Consider the following 23,521-nt stretch of genomic DNA (forward strand, 5'->3'; position numbering starts at 1 on the left):
CATTTAAAATAATTAATGATTTTGTATTGTTTAATTTGATTAATCTTATGAAATTTATTTCAAAGGTCATATAAAATAGTATGTTAAATGACTTAAATTTTTGCTTACTCTTATATTTTATTTAGAACCAAATGCATTAAATCCTTTGCTTGATACATAAAATGATTGAAACTGTTACAAGTAATATCAATTTCTTTTAATTAATTCTATTTCATTATAATTCAGATATTTATTCATGCAAGAGCATATATTGATTGAAAGAGTAATGAAGTATGATTATTTGTAAACTTCACCAAAATTAAAATGTCATACCTTAAAATAATTCATTATATTGAAATTAAAGTTATCTACATTTTTTAAAAAATATCTTTAAAAATTTTATTTACAATAAATATTTGTACAAAATTTTCAATGTGTTATTGGAAAGGATAGCAAGTTTTATGCAGTACATCCACCAGAATTGCAACTACCACCATTGCATTGTAAAGATAATTTCTCAATCTAAAAAAAAAGAGAAGGAATTAAAATTGCAAGAAAATGTAATGTATAAATAATAAAAATAAATACTGATTTTTTTTTCTCATATAAAATGAAATCTTATACCACAATTTTTCTACTTTCTAATTGGTGTTCAAATTATATTTCATTGTAATCATCTGTTATAGTACGGCTTATTCAAAATTTATCGATAGTTAAAAATATTAAAATGCTTATTTTACATTAGTGACCAAATAAGTCTATATATATTTTAATTTATCAATTCAGATATTTAATTTTTTTATAGACAGGAAGTTACAGCACAGTAGAAATTTTTACTTGAATAGTTTAAGTAATGCAGTTATCATCAGTATTTATTTATAAATGTTGCAAGAAATATTCTCCATATTTCAAGAGTTCTATGCGCTATTTTTAACAAAACATAAAGAAAAAAGTTTTTAAATTGCAAGACTGTTTGCATATATTTTCATGGCTCTTTAGGTTCTATTAAATTATAAGTAATTCACATCAACTGATTGATTAAATCATGATGAAACTATAAGAAAATACTATAAAAATCATACATTTTCATGTTTTATAAAATATATATTTAGTTTATATTCACTAAAAAAGAAGAATTTTTTTTAATTGCATAATCTTGATTGTATTATGCTTCTCCTCTTGTATTTTTTAAATGAAATCTGTATATATAAATAAATCAAATACCTTGTCTTTGACTTTACTGCTTTTCTTTATGCCAAGCCTAAAGAAAATCAGGATTAAAATCATTATACAAAATACATTTTACCAAACTAAAAATTAATAATAGATTTCAAAATTAAAATTCACTTAATATTTTGAAAAAACAAATATTTATAATGTTTTATTTCTAAATAAACAGTATTAGATTTATTTCTTAAGAGTTTTAATAAGTTATGGCAAAAATACTTTCAAATAATTTGATTTCCTTAGGCATTTCTATACATTATGTTCCTAAATTCATGAAATATCAAATTTCACAACACAGTTTAAATTAACTAAATCTGAACATCTATTTCATAAATACAAATTTTCACAGAATGTCTTTGGTTGTACGCTTAATAATGCAAAAAACAGATAAATCATGCATAAAACATCTTTTTTTCTATAATCTACAAACATATGAATAAAAACTAAACATACTCTGGTACTCCTGTATTTAAACCTTCCAACATAACACATGCTTTACAAATTTCTTGGCTAGATATGTATCCACACTTTTTACACAAGCCTTTAAAAAAAGAGAAATATATGACCATGCATCAGTAAGAAATACACAACTTTCTCGATATTTGACTTTTGTTTAAATGTAAAATATATATGTTATATTATTATTTTATAGAGATTAAACAGTTTATGTTTTTAGGAATCAAATACCATTTTTCAAAAGAAGTGGGAGGGGAATACCAGGCAGATAGATTACTTAAACATAGAATAACACAACTAACCAAATACCTAGAAACATTATAATGCACAGTTCAAGTAGCAACTACTTAACAAATAAGTCGGAGAAGTCACAGGGAAGAAATAGAACACAGTACTACAAGAATTTTTCATTAGAAATATTCGCTAGTAGAAAAAAAATTCATCAATGATAAACAAAAAATGGTGATTAAATTGCGTCTTTTATTTTAGATATTAGGAAAAAAATTTAAGGAATAATTGAAACCTCACATGACCTAGTAAAATGAGCGAATTAAAAAACAACTAGAAATATTTTATACTAAACAGTATTTTTTAAAAAAATTATTTATTTATTTATTTTGCAAAGATAACAGGGTTTCAAAAAAATCTAAACATCAACTATAGATACTTAAGTAAAAAATAATCTCAAAAATATATTAAAAAACTTATTACTATTTAAAAGCCACTACAATCGATAACCTATCCTACTAAAAAATGATGTGTCTGCAAAACAAAAAGATCATTATTTCTTAAGCACTGAACTTTAGTATGAAAGGAGGGAGGTATATTTAAAAATAAGAACTTTGGTTCCTCTCCATTCTATATATAATCAGCCAAATCAGAAATCAGTAACATATAATAATGCCATGTTTATTACTTTTAACAACATCAATAATTTTAAGAAAAATCTTAAAGGAATTCAACAATGTTCTCTTGTATAGTTTTTCCTCCCTTTCTTTTTTTGTGCTAGCAATGGGAGAAACCTAATTGCACATGCCAATTAACACAAACATTTTATAATAATGTTTCATCATTTAAAATTGATGAACAGTAGATATATGATTAATAGTTTTCCAAGAAATACATGGATTAGAGTTCAAAGATAAGAAATTAAATAAATGTAGTAACAAAAGAAAGAAAATATTTCTACTTAAAATTCAAATAATAATTTAGGTTTCCCATTTGAAGTAAATTTCACCTTCAATATTTTATCTTGTAATTATTATCTTCAAGATCATAATTATATAACAGTGAAAAAAAATCCAAAATAATAATTTTGTCAAATTTACCTTGTGGAGGTAGCTTGATTTCCTTCTTTAACCTCATGCATTCACCTGAATGTATAATATCTAAAAATTAAATAAGTAAGTTAGAAAATGGTAATAATTATTTTTTTAAAAAAATTCATAATAATAAAGTATTTAACAATTAAATAATTAAAACAATCCTTAGTAATCAGTCTCAAAAATAAAAATAAAGAAAATATTTCAAAAAAAAGCCAGGATTTTTATTTGATAATTTAAATGAAAATAAATGCATGATTCCATCACTAATAAAACTTCTTAATATTCATCTTATATTATATACTTCTTAATATTCATTTATTTAAGTATAATAACTCATTACACAGTATTTTATAGAAGAGAAATCTGGGTTTACAAAACTAGGGGTTTAAAAAGAAATGTTTCTCATTTCAGAAAGCTCCGATATGTGTTCTATTGGTCCAAATGATATAAAATTTGAACTACAGATAATTTAAATGATACACTTGACATTTATTAAACAGAAAATTTTAATATAAAAAGTCTGCAGATAAGTGATGTTGTAATACACATAAAAACATTTAATATACTTCATGTTCTTTTATGTTCAATAATATAGTTCAATTGCAAAACCATATTTTGCACAGCTGACCGGAATATGCCTGTAGGAAAATCAAGAATATGGTGCCTTCAAATCTGGTGTAGATGCTGGCCTTTGATAGTAAATATTGTTCATCAGGAAAATTACAGAGGGTAATATTTGGTGAATACGGAGGTTATGCTATTAGAAAATGACAGATGATCGGCAATACATTTGTGAATACTGCCTTAGCATTTGCTTGCATGACAATAAATGCGAAGAAGTGTGCCGTCCTGCAAGAAATAAATGTCCCAAAGGCATCTACAATGTTGAAGTCTATTTATATCAAGATATATTGTTCAGTAATGGAAAAGCAGTTGTTTCTTCAAAAAAAATATATATATATATAACCCAATGAATGATAAAGACGGCCAGAAAAGATACCTTAAGTAGACATAGTGATCCTACCATATTGTCACATTTTCAAAATGCAAGAGTTGTTCTTGGATAGTGTAAGGACTCCTGGCTGTCCAAATTCAACAATTATGGGTGTTCACTTGCCCAGTGAGGCAAACGTGAGCTTTGTTACTCCATATAATATCCCATGGCCAAGTCACATCAACCACTATTCGAGTAAGGAACTTAAGTGTAAAAGATTTATGAACCTCTGAGTCTCCATCCTGCAACAGATGCACAGGTTGAATTTTGTAAGTGGGGAGGGATGTAAAATCCAAAATATTTTTTTAGTATAATACAGCACATACAATACAAAGGGAAACAAATGGAATACTTGCACAATCATGTGATGATGCCTATTGGCTGCAAAGACCATAGTAGCTATATTTTCGACACTAAAAGACAGGATTTGTTTTCATCTATTTGGAAGAATGCAAAGTTGCCCTGCCAATTCAAACTGCTATGTCATTTCTCCATGTGTCTTGCGACGAACACATGGAGACATTGGTCCTCTTTTTATTGCCTACGTACTATGGAATTCTTTATTAGTTGCAATGGAATTCTGTTGATTTTAGTAGAACAATTTTACTAGTAGTGCTTTTTTTTTTTTTTTTTTTTGCAATGTAGACAGGATGTGCAGGGAAGTAGCTACTGCTTGTGCAAAGTCTCTCTTCTTTTCATCCAAATAATGTTTCTCATTTCCAATAAATGTAAATAAATATTATTTGTATATATAAAGTTTAACTACTTAAATACCATGATATCTAATGCCATGATAATTAATATTTCTATTATCTAATACCATCTAATTTTTTCTTTCTTTAATAAATATCGAGTGCATCATTAGAATTATCTATAGTTCATGTTTTACATCATTTAGATCAATTCTAGACCTCTCTGAAGTAAGAAACAAACTTATTTCTTGTTAATCCTGAATTTTCATATAAATCATATTTATAATAAATGGTATAACTGTTAAAACAACAAAATCTATTTTAGAATCACACACACACACAAAAAAAACAGTTTTATAATAAATTTTTGAATTCAAATTCTTTTTAATTAAATAGGTCTTCTGCAAATACTCTTATCACAGATTGTACAACAAATTTGTCAAAGAAATTTATAAAAATTACAATTATGACTTAAATAAAACAATTCAATTAAAATTGTAGTAATTTTCTACATTTCATATAATTCTTATGTGACAATGACTTAAGAAGCAAATATTATATAAGAATACCAAATAAAAATTATTATATTAAAACAGTACTACCTAATATGACAGGTGGAGATATTGTTTCTAAATCCTTTAAGTATGCTCGTACATGCCCACTAAAAATAAATAAATTCAATTAAAATTACATGTGCTAAAATTTTAAGATGAAAGTTTCATTTAAACTTAATTATTTTGGAAATTTTTATACCAAGTTAAACTCAATTTTAATAAAAAGATATTTTAAAAAATCTATTTTAAATGTTTATACATTTTTTGTGTGATAAAAACGTATATATTTGAATGAACAAACATTATGTTTCAAGATATTAATGTGACAAGTAGATAGTAGTGTTAATAATCATAATAGCAAAATTCCACAATTTTTATAAAAGTTAAATTCAATACATAACCAATTGTGCCTGCAATTCAATAAAAATTATGAAAACTGAAAAATACAACTTTAAAAAATAAGATTCTGCAAGATATAATGGTGTCATACAAAATATGTTATAAAAAATATATTAATTCATGAACTTTTATAAAAAGTTTTCATAAATTTCTGTTATCAAATTCATTGAATGATAATAATCCAATTAAAAATACTGTATAAAGTTTTACTTAATAAACATAAAATTAGTTTTACTTAAAACACAGAAATTTAATTTGAAAGGTTGTAAATAAAATAAACCCCTCTAAAACACTAGAAACTTAATTTTAACAATACATGCTCTAAATAAAAAAAATTCCTTACCGATAGGCATTTGGTGAATATATGCATTCAGTTGAGAAATAGTCTAATTCTTTAAAATAAGCATACATAACGATTTCTTTTTCATATGTATATTTAAAAGGCTTAGATCTAGGGATCAAACCTTCAGTATCCTAAAAAAAACATTGTATAATGTTAAGAAACCACACTAAATTAAAAGATAAGTATATTTATAACAAACAAGAATTGCAATTAAAGCAAAAGAATGATTTGCCACAAATAATAATTATAAATAACAAAAAAAGTAATTTTTTCTAAATAAAGATTATAATATCCAGTAATTCTATTACTATACTTACAGTAGTAATACCAGTACATCTTTGAAGTCTTGCTATATCACCTCTGAGAACTAGAATATAATGTCAATCTCATTACACACAATCATCAAAATTTTCAAATTTTAGTAGTTTTTAATATTTATCTAAAAGTGTTTTGACAGAAGTAATACAAATGTTGACTCCCTCCCCCCTCTTCACTCAAAATGTTAAAAATTGAACATTTTAAAGTTTATTAACTGTTCAAACTAACTAAAGAGAGTTTGTGATTCATAGTACAATTATGAAACTAAAAATATAACAAGATTCAACATTTACGAAACTTTTAGGTAATATTTTGATTTGCATTTTATTAGTATTGAATTGATCATGTGTTACACACAAAAAAACATTTTTTAGGAAATTTTAATTTAAATTTTATTTACTCAAAACTTGAACAAAATTCGGGCAATTTTTCTAAAATAACCTAATAAATTTTGTGGCATGAGAATAAATTGTTCATCATCTTAAAATTTATTCAATTAATTTATTTTTCAATGATACCAAATTTTTGCCCATAATTTTTTCAATTTTTAATTATTTTTTTAAAAAAATATTTTAAACATATTTTACAGCAATGCATTTTATTGTTGAAGTGACACTCAAAGCATTTTTACTGTTGCTATTAGTATTTTATCCTGCTTTTTTTCCATTGTAGATGATGATGTAGTATAAAAATTTATTTTTACAAAATAAATAAGTTTCGATTTAAAATATATTTCAAGTATATTTTTCAAAATTTGTTGCAATGATGAAATTTTTTTAAGTGTAATTATTTTTAATCACTGCTGTTCTTTAATGCAATATAATTAATGTTAATAAATATATTTAAATACAAAAATAATTTAATTAAAATAACTTTTAATTAAATAATCTTGGTTTCATCAAGAAATTTTTTGTATTAGCTAAACATTTTCATTTTAAAAATTCAAGCTCCCATTTTAGGTGAGATGAGAGAAAATTAGGGACGTGCAGTCTAAATATACAGAATGATGCAAGACTTTTAAACAGAGGATGAACTTTTCATTTCACAAATGCTTTCTTGTGGCAGACAAAAAGGTAAAGAAGCATAAAATATTTAATTGAAAATTTCAGCAACCATTAATCCCAACAAACCAACTAGCCAGCAAAGGCAGATAGTTATTATAGAGAAAAATTAAGTATTAATTCAAATACATAAATTTTCTAGTATATAAGAATAAAGGTTAAAACTAACACAATTTACATTTGTATTTGTGAGCAATTTATATAAATGATAATAAAGAAGGCTTAAAATTAATGAATGAAATTATTTAAAATTTTTGCTGGCAAGTTTTCCAGATATTCCAAATGTACAGGACACTAAAAATAATGAACCCCAAATTCTAAACTTTCTTCTCATAGTAATTACACAGATTATTGGATTGGCTGATTGAAACTCTGCCAATATTCATCACAAGTAATTAAAAATTATATCATTGTAAAAGTGAGGAAAGAGAAGTAAAAATTCTAAGTAAGCCTATATCTCATTTCAGACAGAACTTTTAGAGCATGTGTGTATGTGTAGCTGGCTTTCAATGGAAAACTATACTTATATTTAGATTAGTTAAAGAGCTTCATTCATAATTACATTTAAGTTCATAATAATCATATTAACAATGAGATTCAATACATTCTTATTCCACCCTATTATTCTTTGGTTTCCTCATGCAAGAGAGAAATAAATTTCTATATATTTCTCTTTGAGCATTAAAAGAATAAAGAAATTTTCAATCTGATTTTTTTTTTTTTTTTTTTTTTTTTGCTATTCATATTTTATAATGATTTTAAAAAAAAAACAACAGAAAATTAGAGTAAATTAACTGTTTGAGTGTAGGGACTTTATTTTCTTAGAATAATTTAATTTCAAGATATAGATTAATTTGATAGGAATCATAATATATATATATATATATATATATATATATATATATATATATATATATATATATATATATATATATATATATATATCCTTTTTTTTTATACAACATAAGTTAAATCAATGCTACAATTTGTTTACTTTTTACTAGTATTTTTATCATAATTGGTGGTTGCCTTAAAGTTTGAAAAGAACATCATATAGATGTCTTTTTATATTAATTGTATAGAATAAACTGCATTAAAAATAAACTAACTCCATTCTTTATTTTATTTTATGATTAATATTGGAAAGCTAGCTTTAAAAAAATACCTAATTTAATGTTTTAAATGTATTGAGACAGATTCTTTTCTCATTTGTTCTTTTCTTCAACATATGTAGTTAATTTTGCATAGTGATCTGATCTAAGTCAAATTTAGGAATTATAAGCTGCAAAAGCCAAATCTCTATTTATTAGATTTTTAAGTTTTTAAAATTGTTTCTACTTAGTTTTGATCAATAAAATACAGATCAATTTCTCATGTTTTGGGGAAATGCAATTGACATTTTTACCTATAATATTTCTGAGCTCTTCACATTCACTGGCATTTTAAAATGCATTTCTTTACGAGTGCAGAAAGGATAAAAATTACATCTAAAAATTTACTAATTAATATTACTCATAACTGTAAGAAAAAATTTAATAAATTCATCTGCCAATAAGAATTTTGATAGCCATTTAGAGTAATGAAATTTAAATTCTTGTAAATTGTCTTTCTATAAGGATAACATTTCGCTGGAAAATCCTTTATTTTGTCTTTTTGACAAGACAGACAAAAAAAAAAAAAAAAAAAACCGTTTTATTAAGTAAAGCATGTTTTCAGGAATATAAATTCTTTTGAGAATGCTTGAAATAAGAAGTCACAAAACATTGTTAAAAGCTCCTATAATATTCTAAAAGTTGATCCTTATTACAAGTACTTTCAATTTTTTTCTTTGAATCAATCTAATTTGAGTACTTTACATAGATTCCAGACCATACAGAACTAAAACCTTAACATCCTTGAGATAATCAATAAAACGATTGTTACCTATATTATCAATTTATTCTATATATAAATACCCCTTAAAGACAATTTCTCAGAGAATGTTTGAATTTATGCATCTTATACTCTTAAAGACAGGCCACATCTGGATTCATAGTTCTTTAAAATAAACAGAACTAAAGTTTCCACCATTGTTTCAGAAAAATTACCAGAGAAGGTAAGACAAAGATTGAAAAGTCTGTGTAAAAATGAGAGAATGGAATGATTATAAGGTTTTATCTGAAACTGTATCAAGATAGAAATCATTGTTTCTTTTTAATTTTGAATAAATTTCAGAAATTGAAAAGCAAAAGTCAGCAAAATAAGAAACATTAAGAGTAAAAATAAACAATTCTTTCAATAATTTATCTGTCCATTTGCAAAGTAAATAGCATTTTGTTATAAAAATATTAAATGTCCCATTCATGAAATAGATAACTATATTAACAAAAACTTTTATCCCCGAAACTTTTGCTTTTTTTTAAATAAAAATAATTCTGCTATTTCTGTTACATTTATAATTAACAGTAATGCTTTCCAGGATTTAAATCTAACTTCAACAAGCTTAATATTAAATCTGCTTTCCTGTTTTCAGATTTAAATTTTAATAATTTAATTTCACAATATAAATTTCCTCTTTGATATTATTATCTTGCTGCAATAATATGTTTTCCCATCCACAAGATTTCTGTAAACCAAAAAGAATACTCCCTTCCCCCCCCCCCCCAAAAAAAAACCTTTAATAAAATGAGAACAATCTAAGAAGTCCTTATAGTGAAGGTATTGATAATATTTTCTAAAAGGGATATATTTTAATATTTTTGAAAAATTTATTGTTAAAAAATAATGTCTGCATTACATTATTATAATTTTTAAAAAATATCCTAGAAGAAGCACTTCAAAAAAGAAAAATGTAAATAGATATTATATTTAATATATAAATATATAACAAATATATAGTATAGAATTTTTTAAAATGTATAAATATTAGATTTATGAGAAATTCATTGCATTATTTATTTATTTATTTATTTTTGAATAATTTGATCCATTTTATGAAAGAAATTGTCCTTAAATGCTTGTAAAAATTTAAAGAAATTAGAAAATTTTTAATACATGTATTGCTAAATTCTTAAGATGTAAATAAAATTAAACAATAGAAACTCATCAAATTATTTCTTACTTCAATTCAACATCCATAACCATGCATATATATTGAAAATGATCTACTCACCATTCATTATCACAGTTTCAGCAATGTCATCCGCATTATGACCTATTAATAAAATTATATATATATGTAATGGTATTTCAAAATTTAATTAATTTCCTAATTTTTAACTTAATTTAGCTCATATTAACTTCATTCAAAAATTTCTCTTATTTCCTGACCCCATTTCACTTTTTCTATTTAATTAATTCAACATGAATTTTAAAATTGCTGAATCAGCGAAAAACTGACACGTTCCCACACTCCGAGTGAAGGGATAAAATATTGCTGATATAAACAAATTCCACTAAAAGATCCCTGTGTTTCCCTTACTTGTGATTGGCATGTGTTAAAAATCCCTATTAAAATCGCACAGTATATACTCACAGGGATAAAATTTTCATGAGCTTTTCCTCATTTTGTGTTGTATTGTTCTGTGTTATGCTAGTCTTCTGCTTGTGCAAAAAAATCATGGTTCCCAGGATGGAAATAAAACAAAGTTAAAAAATTGAAAGAAAGAAATATTAACATGCTTGAGCAAAAAAAGAAAAAGAGAGAGAGAGAAGAAACAAAAGATTTTATCATTGTTATGTTTTGACTTTGAATAAATTAATAATTCTTACACTCATTAATTGCAAGCAATTCATGAATTTCCTTAAAAAGTTAATTACTTTCTTCTCAATAGTTGCTGTAATGCAATGTATTAAAACACTTTTGAACAAACTCTTCACTAAATATATATATATAAATTATATTTTCGAAAAATTATACAAAACTTCCACTTTGAATTAAAACAAAGAACCTAAGAACTAGGAAACTGCAAAACAACAAAAATATATTAACAGCCATTTTTAATAGAGAGACAAATTTGTAATTAATAGAAAATTCCTCTAATCCACAATCATCAACCAAATTGCAATTATTAAAGTTGGTACAAAATTTGTATTTAGTGCTACTAATAAAATGACTTTGAATTTCAAAAATATTAGCAATATCTTTCTTTAACAAAATGAGATCAACATACCAGTGACCAATTTATCTACACCAAGCAATGCAGCACCCCTATCGAGAGCTTGTCTTCTAAAGACACCACAAAATGTGCCTACAAAATTAGAAATATGGGAATAATGTCAAGCAGCAAAATAATGTAAAATATTAGTTACTTATAAAAGCACATAGTTTTTTTTTTTTCACTTAAAGCAACCATAGATTCATTAAAAAAAGTATTTTTAAATATATTATCCACAACAGAAAAGTTAAGATAGCAAACCAACTAAAAATGAAATTTTATTATTTTTGCAGAACTTCTAATGAAATAGGTCTTTTGTTCAACAATCATATAAGCATCTTCCATTAATAATAACCATATTCATAATAATTCATAACCAATGTGACAGAAATTGGCATCATACATTTAGTCACTGTATCAGTATGCTGCATGCAATTAGCATAGTAACAAGTATATATACTGACACAATTTAATTTCATCCCCCCCCCAAAAGCAAATTTTTTATAAGGAGCACAGTTAAGAAATAATAATAATAATAACATGCTGACAAAAATTAAACAACTATATATTAATATACAGATTCTTGATTAATATATAGATTGTATTGGTATTGAAATTTGTAAAAATATTAAACAAAAATTTCTTTACTAAAGAAATTTTAGTAAAAATAATATTTCTTTAATAAATATTTTCTTAATTATTCCACTTAAATCAAAAAGGTACTCAATAATATTTTATAATTAGAAGAATTAAAAGCATATAGAAGTTTATATTTTGAAAATAGACAAAAGCCTATTTTTAGAAATTTCAAATATTTGTGACTTGTATTACACGAGCTATAATATAATTTATAGAAATATAAATTATTCTATAAACAAAGCAAAATAATTGGATATGTGTTATCTACCATTAATTAATATTTATATTCCTAAAAGTAGAATTTCTTAAATGCACAATGAAAACTTTATACTTGTGTGTCAGAATTATGAAATTAAATAGCTAAAGCAGACTGCTTGATATGAATTAAAATATTCAGGATAAGAAAAATTCTTGTTTTATAAAAAATTTTAAAGCATTAAAAATAAAACATAGAAATCTGATTCGAATATAACAAACTAGATTCCCAAACAGCATGATAGATAACTTGAAAGTTGATAAAGTATTCAATTATTAAGTAATTGATAAAAGATCTTAATATAAACTCTCCTGAAATCATTTAAATATACAGAATATTTTATAATGAGAAAGAATGAAATTCAAAAAGGTACACAGAATTGGTTATAAGTAAGATCAGAAACTCATGCTATTACAAACAAATATTTATAAAAGATTGCAGTATTAGGTGAAATATTAAAACTGCAATTCAAACATATAGGTGGTATATACAGAAAAATTAAAAGATTTATTTTATTTTTTTTTGCAATCTTACACCTTTTATTCAAATGATTACTTCCATTTGAAAAGATAAAAACATATCACCTGCAATTAACAATTAATTCACATATCAAATGTAGCATGATATATCAAAAGGCCAGAAAATTTTTATAACAATTGTTAAAACATAAACTTTAATTCTAGACTTTGACTAATGTTTAATTTATGCAATTCAAACAAAAGGATATGAGAGAACATAATCCCAAATTTAGATTACTACGGATATCAGTAAAATATGTAAAATGTCTTGTTGCAAAAAAAAAAAAAAAAAAAAATGTGTATATCAAATTCAAAATAACTTACAATTGTTTTTTAAACCAACTTCTTTCACAATTTTATCCATAGTCCAATTATATAGATCCTAGAAAAAAAAATATTATTATTTACAACAAAAGTAATAATTTATTATTAGTTTACAATACAAATATCATAAAAGTAAATAAAGAAGAAAAAATACAGATTTTAATATACAAAATGATGGCTTTATCCAAATCCATACCTTTCAGCCTATAGATGAAATATCCATTTATAAAAATTAAATTGAATTACTTCTTCTATTTATTAATAGCTATGAGAATATTGATAATTTGTCACACATCCTTCAAGATTAAATGAGATAAATTCAAATTTTTTATCACTTTCTAAATTAATTCTCTAATGCAAATTAGAAATAAAAAAGAAAGCATATAATTTTACTGCATTTAAATTGTTCAATAGTAAGAATGAAAAGAAAAAAAATCTCACACGTTTAAATACATGATTGTTTTGGTAGTGGCTTTGATTCCAAGAAGTAAGAATATTTGATTAATTACAAATTAATAAGGAATTATTTTTAATGAAATTAATTCCACAAAATGAACAAAAAAAATCTTAGCAACTCATGAAAAACAGTATTAGAAAGTAATTTAATACTATTTAGTAAGTATAATAAAACTTTAAACTTAATATAGCATTCAAGAAAACTCATTCAAACACAATAAAGTAGACTAATTTGCTTTAAATATGCCAATAATACAGAAAATATACTGAAAATAGTTCCTTGATATTTCTTAGCAATAGGAATGAATGTGTGTTTACATGTCATTTGACCGAGAGCTATCGAACTTGGCATAATATATGTACGTTTGAGAATGAAAGAAGCATCGTGAAGAGTTTTTAAAAAATTATGCAAGAATTTGACATTTTCCATGATAACATCAGAAAATATTAAAGTACAAAAATAATTTTTACATTATTTTAAAAAATATTTCATAAATTAAACATTTTAGAATAATACATTTCATAGCTGAAATAAAATTCAAATCAATTTCATTCTACCTACTAATATTTCATCAAGTCTTTTGTTTTTCTCATGTTGATGATCAAGATATAAAAATTTGGCTTGTTTTCCATATAGAATAGGTTTTAGCATAAAACATCTTTTAAATAGTTTTTTAATATTTTGTTTGACTTACAATTAATTAATTAAATAAATAATATTAAATTAAAAATCAGGTATTGTTATGGCACACATACAATAAATATGCCATACATTTTCAATTGAAGATAAAAGCACTTTGAAAAGTATCAAATAATATATGAATTTTAATTTTTAAATGACTGTTGTACTAGTAAGCAATATTTCAAAATCTATTCATTATATATACATAAAAACATTCCAAAAGTATAGCAAAAGCGATACGTCACTTTATATATCATGCACATAAAATGAATATTAGCATGACTGATAAAATAGTTTGATTATTTCAAATAGGAAATCGGGAAAAAGCTGTCAATACCACTTGAATTTTTCAGTAATGCTGGTAAGCAACCCAGCAACAATGATGGTGTGAAGTTCAACATATTAGATAAAGATAGAGTGAACCAAGACAATGAATTGAGCTGCATACTTTATTAAAATGCCAAATACCAACATTTGAAGATATGAACCAAAAGTTTCTATGTACATGACAACCTATATGGAATCAAAGTATCTAATTTTCTGATATGTTTGTACTGCTTTCACATTGTTATTAAAAATACAGTTATTGGAATTATGAGTAAAAGTAAATTTTTAAAAATAAATTTGAAATAAAAACACACATACCTCATATGACAAAATTTTCAGAGGAATACCATAATCTTTTTCATTTCTTTTTACAGACTAAACAAAGAAAAAAAAATGAATTAAAATCAGGCATACTTGTCCAATTTGAAAAATTTTTTCTAAGGAATACTTCAGGCACTATTTTTTAAAAGTCACTATGCAAGTGTTTAGAATTTTACAAAAATTAAATATAAATTAATATATAAAAATTACATATTTAAAAAAAAAAAATGAGAATTTGAAAAATAAAAACAATTCTTAACAAGCAATAAAAACAAAACAATTATATTCTTTAAAGAAAAAAAAATATATATGAAAAATGGTTATAAATATGCATGGATGGTAATCTATAATTTGGTCAAAATATTTGATTTTTAATCATATGGCCACATAATTTTACATATAAAAATGTAGACAGAAAATTAGGCAAATAGAAAGTACAATGTACAGAATGGTGCAAGGCTTTTAAAATAATCTAAATTTTATCACCATCAAAATTTGAAATTTAAAAGTATTTAAGAAATAAGAGAAAGCGTGGTGAACCAGCTGGTCACCAAGAAAAAAAAAAGTAGCATACAAAATTATTACTCAAATTAAATTTTAAAAATGAGTTTACATGTTTTGGTTTTGAAATATATCTGTTGTAAAAGAGATACATAAAGGCATAGTATTAATTAATTAATAAAAGAAATGTTTAATAAATAAAATATTACTTCCAAAGAATCGTCTCTGTATCCAGTAATACCTTCATCAATTGATAAAAGTACAAGTTTCAAACCATAATCATAACGATCATTTAAAGTCTTCATAACATATGCTAAAACTGTTGAATCTAAATGTGGAAGAAATAATAATAACAAAACATGATCAGAAATTAAATCATGTATACTAACTATGATAAAACAAAAGAAAACTATCTAAATTTGTAAATATTTAGTTAAAACTTTCATATACGCAAGTAAATAAGAAAATAACATATTAACTCATGCAGATAAAAAATATTGAATAGCAAGATATACTTTACTATAAATTTTAAAAGTCATGTAAAGAATGTTTCTATGATAAAAGAACTCAAACAATCATCATCAAAAAACATCACTCAAAATGATTTTTAATTTGTGAGATACAAAGTTTAATGAAAAAAAAAATCACTCTGATAAAGCATTAAATAAATGATGTATTAAGGTTTTCAGTCAAAATGCCAAGTTTTGTTTAAATGCACTTTGAAACGGAGAGAAAGAAAAAAAAAAGAAAAAAACAATTCTTTACTAAAAAAAGATTTAGACTAAATCAGAGACATAATAATTGAATTTAAAAAAAATTAATCTAATTAATTAATTAAAATTAATTTTCCATTGGTTGTTGCCTTTTTCATCCATAATTACAGAAATATTAGATTAAGTCATCATATGTATTTTTTCATATTACATTATGTTTGTTTATTGGGCAATAGAATCAATGGATAAAAATCATTGAATTTATATTAAAATCTTATGTAGAAAATTGATTAAAAATTTTACACTAAGACCTAAGAGCAGATTAATCAAATTACAAAAAGTCATCGTTTGTGAGGTTTGCAAGATTTGAATCTCGATTAATTTATGAATAGCTAGCATTAATTGTTCCATGAAAATATTAATACCATCAACATTGTAAAAGACTAATGTCATTATTTTTAAATCTAAATATAAATAAGAGTTATAATAAGAGTTAAAAAAAAAGATTAATTAAGAAAAAAGATAATTTAAGAAAAAAAAATTAAAGATTCATTAAAAAATTATTATATGTTTTAATCTATAATTTTTTCTAAAATATGTAATAAAATTACTTTCTTATAAGCAAGGCAATAATTATCTTCATGTAATGATACATAGTAGAATGACACTAATATATTTGGCACCTGTTCCTCTAATAGAAAAATACAATAAAGGGCATACACACACAAAAATATAACACTTTTCAAAAACATTCTACCAGATAAAAGAATTGATATTCACTATAAAATGGTTAAGAATAAATATAGTACTATAAATTACCTTTTCCACCAGATGCTGCTATTGCTACATATTCTCCTCTTTTAAATAAATTCCCTCGCGTGATTGTTTCATGAACTTCCGTCTCAAATACATCAAAGAAACAGGTTTTACAGACAGCATGTCCCTAAAGAAATTGATTTTACAGAATATAAATCAAAATAATATATATATATATATATTACAAATTTTCAAAGCTAGCTATCAATGAAAATACTTATTTCAAAACAATAACTTGTATATTAATTAAAATGCACCTATATTAAGAATCCGATTATTTTACTAAAAATTCTTTCTTAATATTAAGTATCTACTTACCTTCTACTGACCATAAAAAATTTATCAAATATTGCTCATGCCAAGAATTTTTGTAAATCTGAAACAAAATCTAAAATTTAAATTTCAAACTTACTGTTTTCGGACGTTTCACAGTAGCGGGATTTTTTCTGCATTTAGAACACGTTATAGGCATATTTAATTACAAGAAAATAGATTGAAATAAAACAATTTTACTTTTTTTAATACAATAAAATTCTGTTAACTTAAAATTCTCATTTGTGAGCTAAAAGCACGTTACATAAATGTAAATAAATATATTTCTGTTACAGTCATAGTTAAATTCTGAAATCTGTTGCATAATCATGTCAATTAGTTAAACTAAATTAGTAGTTACTTAGTATCATATTGCAAGTATGAAAATAGCTATATTTACCAATTTTTAAATATTTCCACTAATAAATTAAGAAGATGATTTTCTCTTAGCAATTCAATATTAGAAATTATAATTTATAAAATTTTGCGAGCTGTGATAGGAAGCACAACAACACATCAATGACGTATGTTTTGTTTATTTAACACAGGGCTGCCGGCATCTGATACAATTTGTTTAATGTGCAGAAAGTATATTATTATTAAAAAAAATTTTAAGTATGATCTCATAAAATACTGATCTTCTTACGACATGGACGGATCTAGCAATCTTAATGCAGATTTGTCTGAATGTTTTGAATTACAGTTATCTGAAGTTGAGTTGTTAAATAGCATGTATCCGAATGCCAGTGAATTTAGCATCACACTTCCATCTGTTTTGGCTGATATGAAACTATATATTGGTGGAAGACACCATATATTACCTCTTGAACTCGATTTTACTTTAAACTTGGATGTACCTGAACGTAATGTGAGTATATCCTTATTATTTGTCAAACTGAATATAGATTTTTATAAAAAGTTATAAGTTATCTCTCTTCTAATATATTTTATGGATCATGATTGAGCCATTTGAAAACAATGAAACTAGAAAGTTTAACATTGAATGTGTTTTATAAATCTACATACTATATGTGTTTAGGCATATTCCATTATAATTTTTACTGATTTACGAAAAAATTGTATCATGAATTTAAAATATAGAAATTTTTTGAAAATATAATTTTGTAACATGTTTTTATCCAGTTCAGTTTCATATATAGATTTTCTTTATATCTTTTTAATGTGTTGAAAATACTCCATGGTTAAAATAAGTAATTACTCATAAAATAAGTAATTACTCATTTGCTGATTATAATTTGAATTAAGTGATATTTTATTTACTCACGAATAATTATTTTAATGTTAATTATCTATTGCATATTTTAATGATCGATTTCATGTTACTTATTAAAATAATTCAATTGCTTATAAAGTACTTTATTTTATAAACATATTTTAACGTAAAATTAAATAACTAAATGTTTTTTTGTTTTTGTTTTTTACAGGCAAAACTTGAACTTAATGTAGCCTTACCCCATGAATATCCTATGTTGAAACCACACGTAACTGCTCGATCTATTGGACTCAATCGTCATCAGCAGAAAGAACTCAATGATGCGCTTTATGAATACATCAAAACTTTAGAGGCTGGTGAATTGTGTGTTTTGTCAGTAATCACATGGCTTTCTGAAAATGCTCCAAACTATTTTTCACTACAATCTGTTAATAAAGCTACAGAAGACATACATCCTAATGATGGCTCTAAAAATGTGCTTTGTAGGTTATGGATTTACAGCCACCACATATTTAGTAAGTTTAAGAGAAGAGACATCCTAGATAGTGCTCAAGATTTGAAATTGACTGGTTTTTCACTCCCAGGAAAGCCAGGATTCATCTGTGTTGAGGGAACTAAAAAAGACTGTAGTGAATTTCATCAACAATTGAAAAAAATGAGCTGGAAAAAATTATCTCTAGTAAAAGAGGAAATTGCTGAATCAAGTGCATCTAGTCCACAAACATTTAGAAAGTTCCAAGATTTTCAAGAAATTAGTTTTCAAGTCAGAAGAGGACCTGCTAAAGAATATCATATGGATATGGGACAGTTTTTGAAATACCTTGAAGATCATAACTGTGCATATGCTTTCCATGATTTATTTGGAATAGAAGGGCACACAGCTAGTGATAAATAGTGATTATTTATTTTATATTTTGTTTTGATAAGAGCATGCACAATAGTTCTTTTTTTATTAACTAAACAGCAACCAAAATGTTTTCCGAACTTGCTAAATACAGCAACTTTATACCATGAGCTGCTTACTATGACCATCTTAAAGCTGCTGTATTTGGCACACATTTTGCTTTTGATATACTGATGGAAAAGCGCTTCACATTTTTAACTTTATGAATGTAATTGAAGATGGGAATTTTATTTTACTTGCCTTTGATAAGTATTATTTCTTTTGTAATAAATCATGTTTTTACTTTTACTCTAAACACAACTGATGAATAATTTTTTTTAAGTCAGGGGTGTGCTTTTTCCGTGGATATCTCCACCTTTTTTAGATTTCTTATCTTTTTCCATGGAAATTTTTTTGATTCAAATTTTTACTCAAAAATTTCTTCCACACAAAACAGCTTATTGGACCAAAGTGACTGATGCTCAGAAGTAACTATGAAACATCGATTAAGTCATGCCACCTGTAAAAAAACAAAACACCTGAAATATGTCGCAACAATGCATTGGCCATTAAAAAATGTTTGCTAAAATACGCTACTGAGGTACTTTTAAGATAAAATAATGGCTAACCTTTCGTATTTGATATCCTGTATATATATATGTATGTATATATATTTAAATTTGTCATAACCATGTATTTATTAAATGTCTTTGAAAAAACATGTGCTAATGATTTCTAATATTTTAATATTATATATTAAACTGACTGAAATATTTTAAAATAAATATAAAAGCCAATTGGACTGCAATTTTTATATGTGCATTGACTATTTAATTCATACTTTTTTGCATGTCTTCGTGCATTGTTTTGTATCACATTTTTGGATTACTTTTTTACCTTTTCATCAATCACGTCCTTGTTACATACATTTTTAATCGGTGTTTGTAAGCTTTTCTATTGGAAATAAATTCTCTATACTCCAAATTGGATTTATTAATTAAAAATTAATTTCCATTTATAAAGTCATAATTCTGCAGCCATGTTAATTTTTGAATATCACAGTATTGAATATTGCTGCTAGTTCCCATCCAGTTTTGTCTTTGATTGAAAAATTACGACATTGTGCATATGGGAATTAACCAATTGCACTTAGAAAAGTAATTTAATATACAATTATTTACAGAATATAAAAGTTCATTACAGCTCTTAAAACATATTTAATTTTTCCATTTTTAAAAAAAATAATTTTACAGGCTTTTTAGCTCTTTTCAAAATGTATTATTTTACTGTTGATATCCAGAAACATCAAAATGATGGATACTCAGAAGAGATTTCCTTGAGTAATAGGAACCTTTTATTTTTGATTTAAAATGTCACTCTATCATTATCTGGGGGATGAACTCTATGAAAAATTCTAATAATTATTTAACAGAATTACTATAGCAATAAGATATTTAACCAATGACGTACTTAAGTAATCTTCTCTTCACTTTACTAATCAAAAATTTTATGCAAAACTTTAAATTCTATATATGATCAGAATACTATAAAAGTTTTTAAGAATTTATTATTAAAGTATGATAATGAATTTAGAATGTTCGAATTTCTATTTTCATTAAGTCCATTACAAAAGTATAGATTGCTTACTATTAAATTTTATACATGGGCTACCAAAAACAAAAAATTAAGAACCTTGGCTTTTTTAACTTTCAAAGCCTTAATTTTTTTTAATTATTATTTTCTCCATATAAAATCAAATTATTTTAATCACTGCTTTTATGCCATTATATTATGTACAAGATATTTATTGTAATATCAATTTATATATGTTTTCAGTTTTTAGAGTTTCTATAGTAGTTTATTATAAATGATAGCTTTTTCTATATTTTAAGTATTCTAAAAATCAGATTTGTTATATGTCAATATCTATCAAATTATAGTGTTATAGATTTCACTAAATATGTCAATTAAATTGTACTATTAATTACATTTATCAATTGCATAAATAACATTTATTGTTTAATAATTGCACTGTATTGATAAATAACTACAATAGATTTACTGGTTGTTATAATATATTTATAGGAACTTGGTTTTATTTTGTCTGAAATTTTAAATGGCCTTATTCTGCATTATACTAATACTAAATATAAGTGCTTTGCTTCATTCAATTTAATTATACCGACACTTTCATCTGAAAAAGCAGTGCGAGTGATCTCCCCAAATCTTTTTCGCTTACTTTCTAATAAATTTGTCATGCCAGAGAACGCCGTTCATAACATTGACGTACGGTTGTTACTAAATATTATCTTTTGGCTTGAATTTAACATTTTTGCTGCATCTATCGTATAATCCTTGGCTAGTTTTTTTGGCGATCGATGATATAATGCCGCATTGCAAGAAGTATGATTGGACAGGCACACACATAAATTGCAGGAGAGTTTAGAACAATTATTCTAGATTTTACACTTTTATATTTCTCTTTTATGTTGCTACCGTTGTCGTATGCCTGACACTACAATCCATAATATCTAAATCAAGCTCACTTAATATTTCCCAATAGAGCTTTTTCTAGTCCTTCTCCAGTCACACTAGTTACTTCAAGAAAACCTATAAATGATTCATTTATACTTAATCTTGTCTCTTCAAAATTTACATGCCTAATAAAGACTGAAGTTTATTTTTTATTAGAAATAACAGGATTAGAATCCATTTGAATACTGTAATACGTAGCTGCATTTGCATTGTCTTTCATTTTGCTGAGAACTTCATTAACTAAGGTAGGAACAATTTGTCCTTATAATGTACGAGCTAAATCATTGACAATTCTGTTTTTGGAATTTATTATGTTTATATGATCCATAAGCACAGAGTCGTATTTACTTAGCAATTCGATTACACTTAAAAAATTTCCATTATTAGGCGTTCCTATTATTTTGCGAGTTCCACGATTATTACACGCTAAAAATGGAATTATATCTACAATTGTTTAAAATACTAATTTAAGTCGTGCCATTTCCTTACATTTATTAATTTGGATTTGTTTTATCTATAGCCGAACATAAATTTGGTCGTTATAGTAATTCTTTCCAAGCAACAAACGAATTAAAATGACAACTAGAACGCTCATGATCTTGGACTACATTTGACAGCTTTCTACAGTTATTATAGCCACCTATAAATCGTGTAGTTTGGTCATTTTCTCTTCTTTTGGAAAACGGTACACAACAAAAACAAAATACGGCGTCTTTGAATAAATTAACCAGCTGCGAAGTTGAGTTTCGCCATTTGGCGTTTTTTTTATAGTACGTAGTGGAAAATGATCTACCTTCAGTACTCCTTTGTGTTGCACAGGTCCGATTTTAACACAAAATATTCTAACTTTATCAGTTATACTTGGCCATAAACCAGGATCATTTATATTCTCTTGATCATATTTATTATCATTTTCGTCATTATTTTCTGATTCGATCATATTTCTATAAATACACTGTTCTTCTGCAAATTTAAGCGTTTCAACATTTTCATTGCAACACTGTACTTTGAGAGGAACTTTCTTCCCCAGTTGAAGTTTGAATTGTAACTTCTGAAGTCTAAGCAATTTCATTGCCAGAATTACTTCGTAACCAAGATCTACTTGCGACTTCTTGAAATTTAGATTTTCTGATAATTCTTTTTTTTGTCATCCAGAGGGATATTTCCTTATCATGGGCATTTTTATATCTAACTGTTTATGGTCTAAGTGGTTTATAGAATGAATTATCAAATTACAATATGCTATTATCTAGTAGGCGAGGTAAGCGACTGTAGATCTACTTGCCTTATATTAAAAATATTTTGCACACTTGCGCTAGACTATAATATATACTGTAAACTTCGTATATTTTCAAATCCGCCGATTGCTACATTTAAACTTCGTTTTACTTTTTGTTTGAAACACCTTAATATAAACAAACATACACAGATGCACGTATAAAAATATTACGTTAGATATAGAAAAAGTAGATAGCTGATGATTTACAAGTCCATTTGAACCCAGCCTCGACTTCTAGAGG

The 23,521-nt window shown here is 25.0% G+C and overlaps 2 protein-coding genes across 2 annotated transcripts; one reads left to right on the forward strand and one right to left on the reverse strand.

Annotated features, from left to right (window-relative positions):
• Positions 1-359: 359 nt before the first annotated feature.
• LOC129965876 (cytoplasmic tRNA 2-thiolation protein 1-like) lies at positions 360-17,623 on the reverse strand. Its single transcript, XM_056080126.1, has 14 exons — positions 17,450-17,623; positions 17,041-17,164; positions 15,718-15,836; positions 15,005-15,061; positions 13,222-13,279; positions 11,500-11,577; positions 10,500-10,541; positions 6,287-6,336; positions 5,970-6,100; positions 5,276-5,334; positions 2,991-3,050; positions 1,660-1,747; positions 1,204-1,240; positions 360-501 (listed from the first exon to the last, which is right to left on the reverse strand). Exons 1-14 carry the CDS (start codon positions 17,507-17,509, stop codon positions 439-441), a joined length of 1,026 nt encoding a protein of 341 aa, XP_055936101.1. The 5' UTR covers positions 17,510-17,623; the 3' UTR covers positions 360-438.
• Positions 17,624-17,900: 277 nt separating this feature from the next.
• On the forward strand, positions 17,901-20,291 carry LOC129966039 (RWD domain-containing protein 2A-like). Its single transcript, XM_056080387.1, has 2 exons — positions 17,901-18,217; positions 18,795-20,291. Exons 1-2 carry the CDS (start codon positions 17,999-18,001, stop codon positions 19,476-19,478), a joined length of 903 nt encoding a protein of 300 aa, XP_055936362.1. The 5' UTR covers positions 17,901-17,998; the 3' UTR covers positions 19,479-20,291.
• The last annotated feature ends 3,230 nt before the right edge of the window (positions 20,292-23,521 follow it).

This window comes from Argiope bruennichi, chromosome 4 (assembly GCF_947563725.1).
Source record: "Argiope bruennichi chromosome 4, qqArgBrue1.1, whole genome shotgun sequence".
Classification (NCBI taxonomy): Eukaryota; Metazoa; Arthropoda; class Arachnida; order Araneae; family Araneidae; genus Argiope; species Argiope bruennichi.

Bases quoted from the DNA above. Each gene is read 5' to 3' on its own strand.
- LOC129965876 (XM_056080126.1), bottom strand. From the start codon at position 17,509: ATGCCTATAACGTGTTCTAAATGCAGAAAAAATCCCGCTACTGTGAAA. The intron at 15,837-17,040 runs GTAATTTATAGT...TTCCACATTTAG, and splicing joins AGCAGCATCTGGTGGAAAAG to ATTCAACAGTTTTAGCATAT. The intron at 5,335-5,969 runs GTAAGGAATTTT...ATTTATTTTTAG, and splicing joins TATTCACCAAATGCCTATCG to TGGGCATGTACGAGCATACT.
- LOC129966039 (XM_056080387.1), top strand. From the start codon at position 17,999: ATGGACGGATCTAGCAATCTTAATGCAGATTTGTCTGAATGTTTTGAA. The intron at 18,218-18,794 runs GTGAGTATATCC...TGTTTTTTACAG, and splicing joins TGGATGTACCTGAACGTAAT to GCAAAACTTGAACTTAATGT.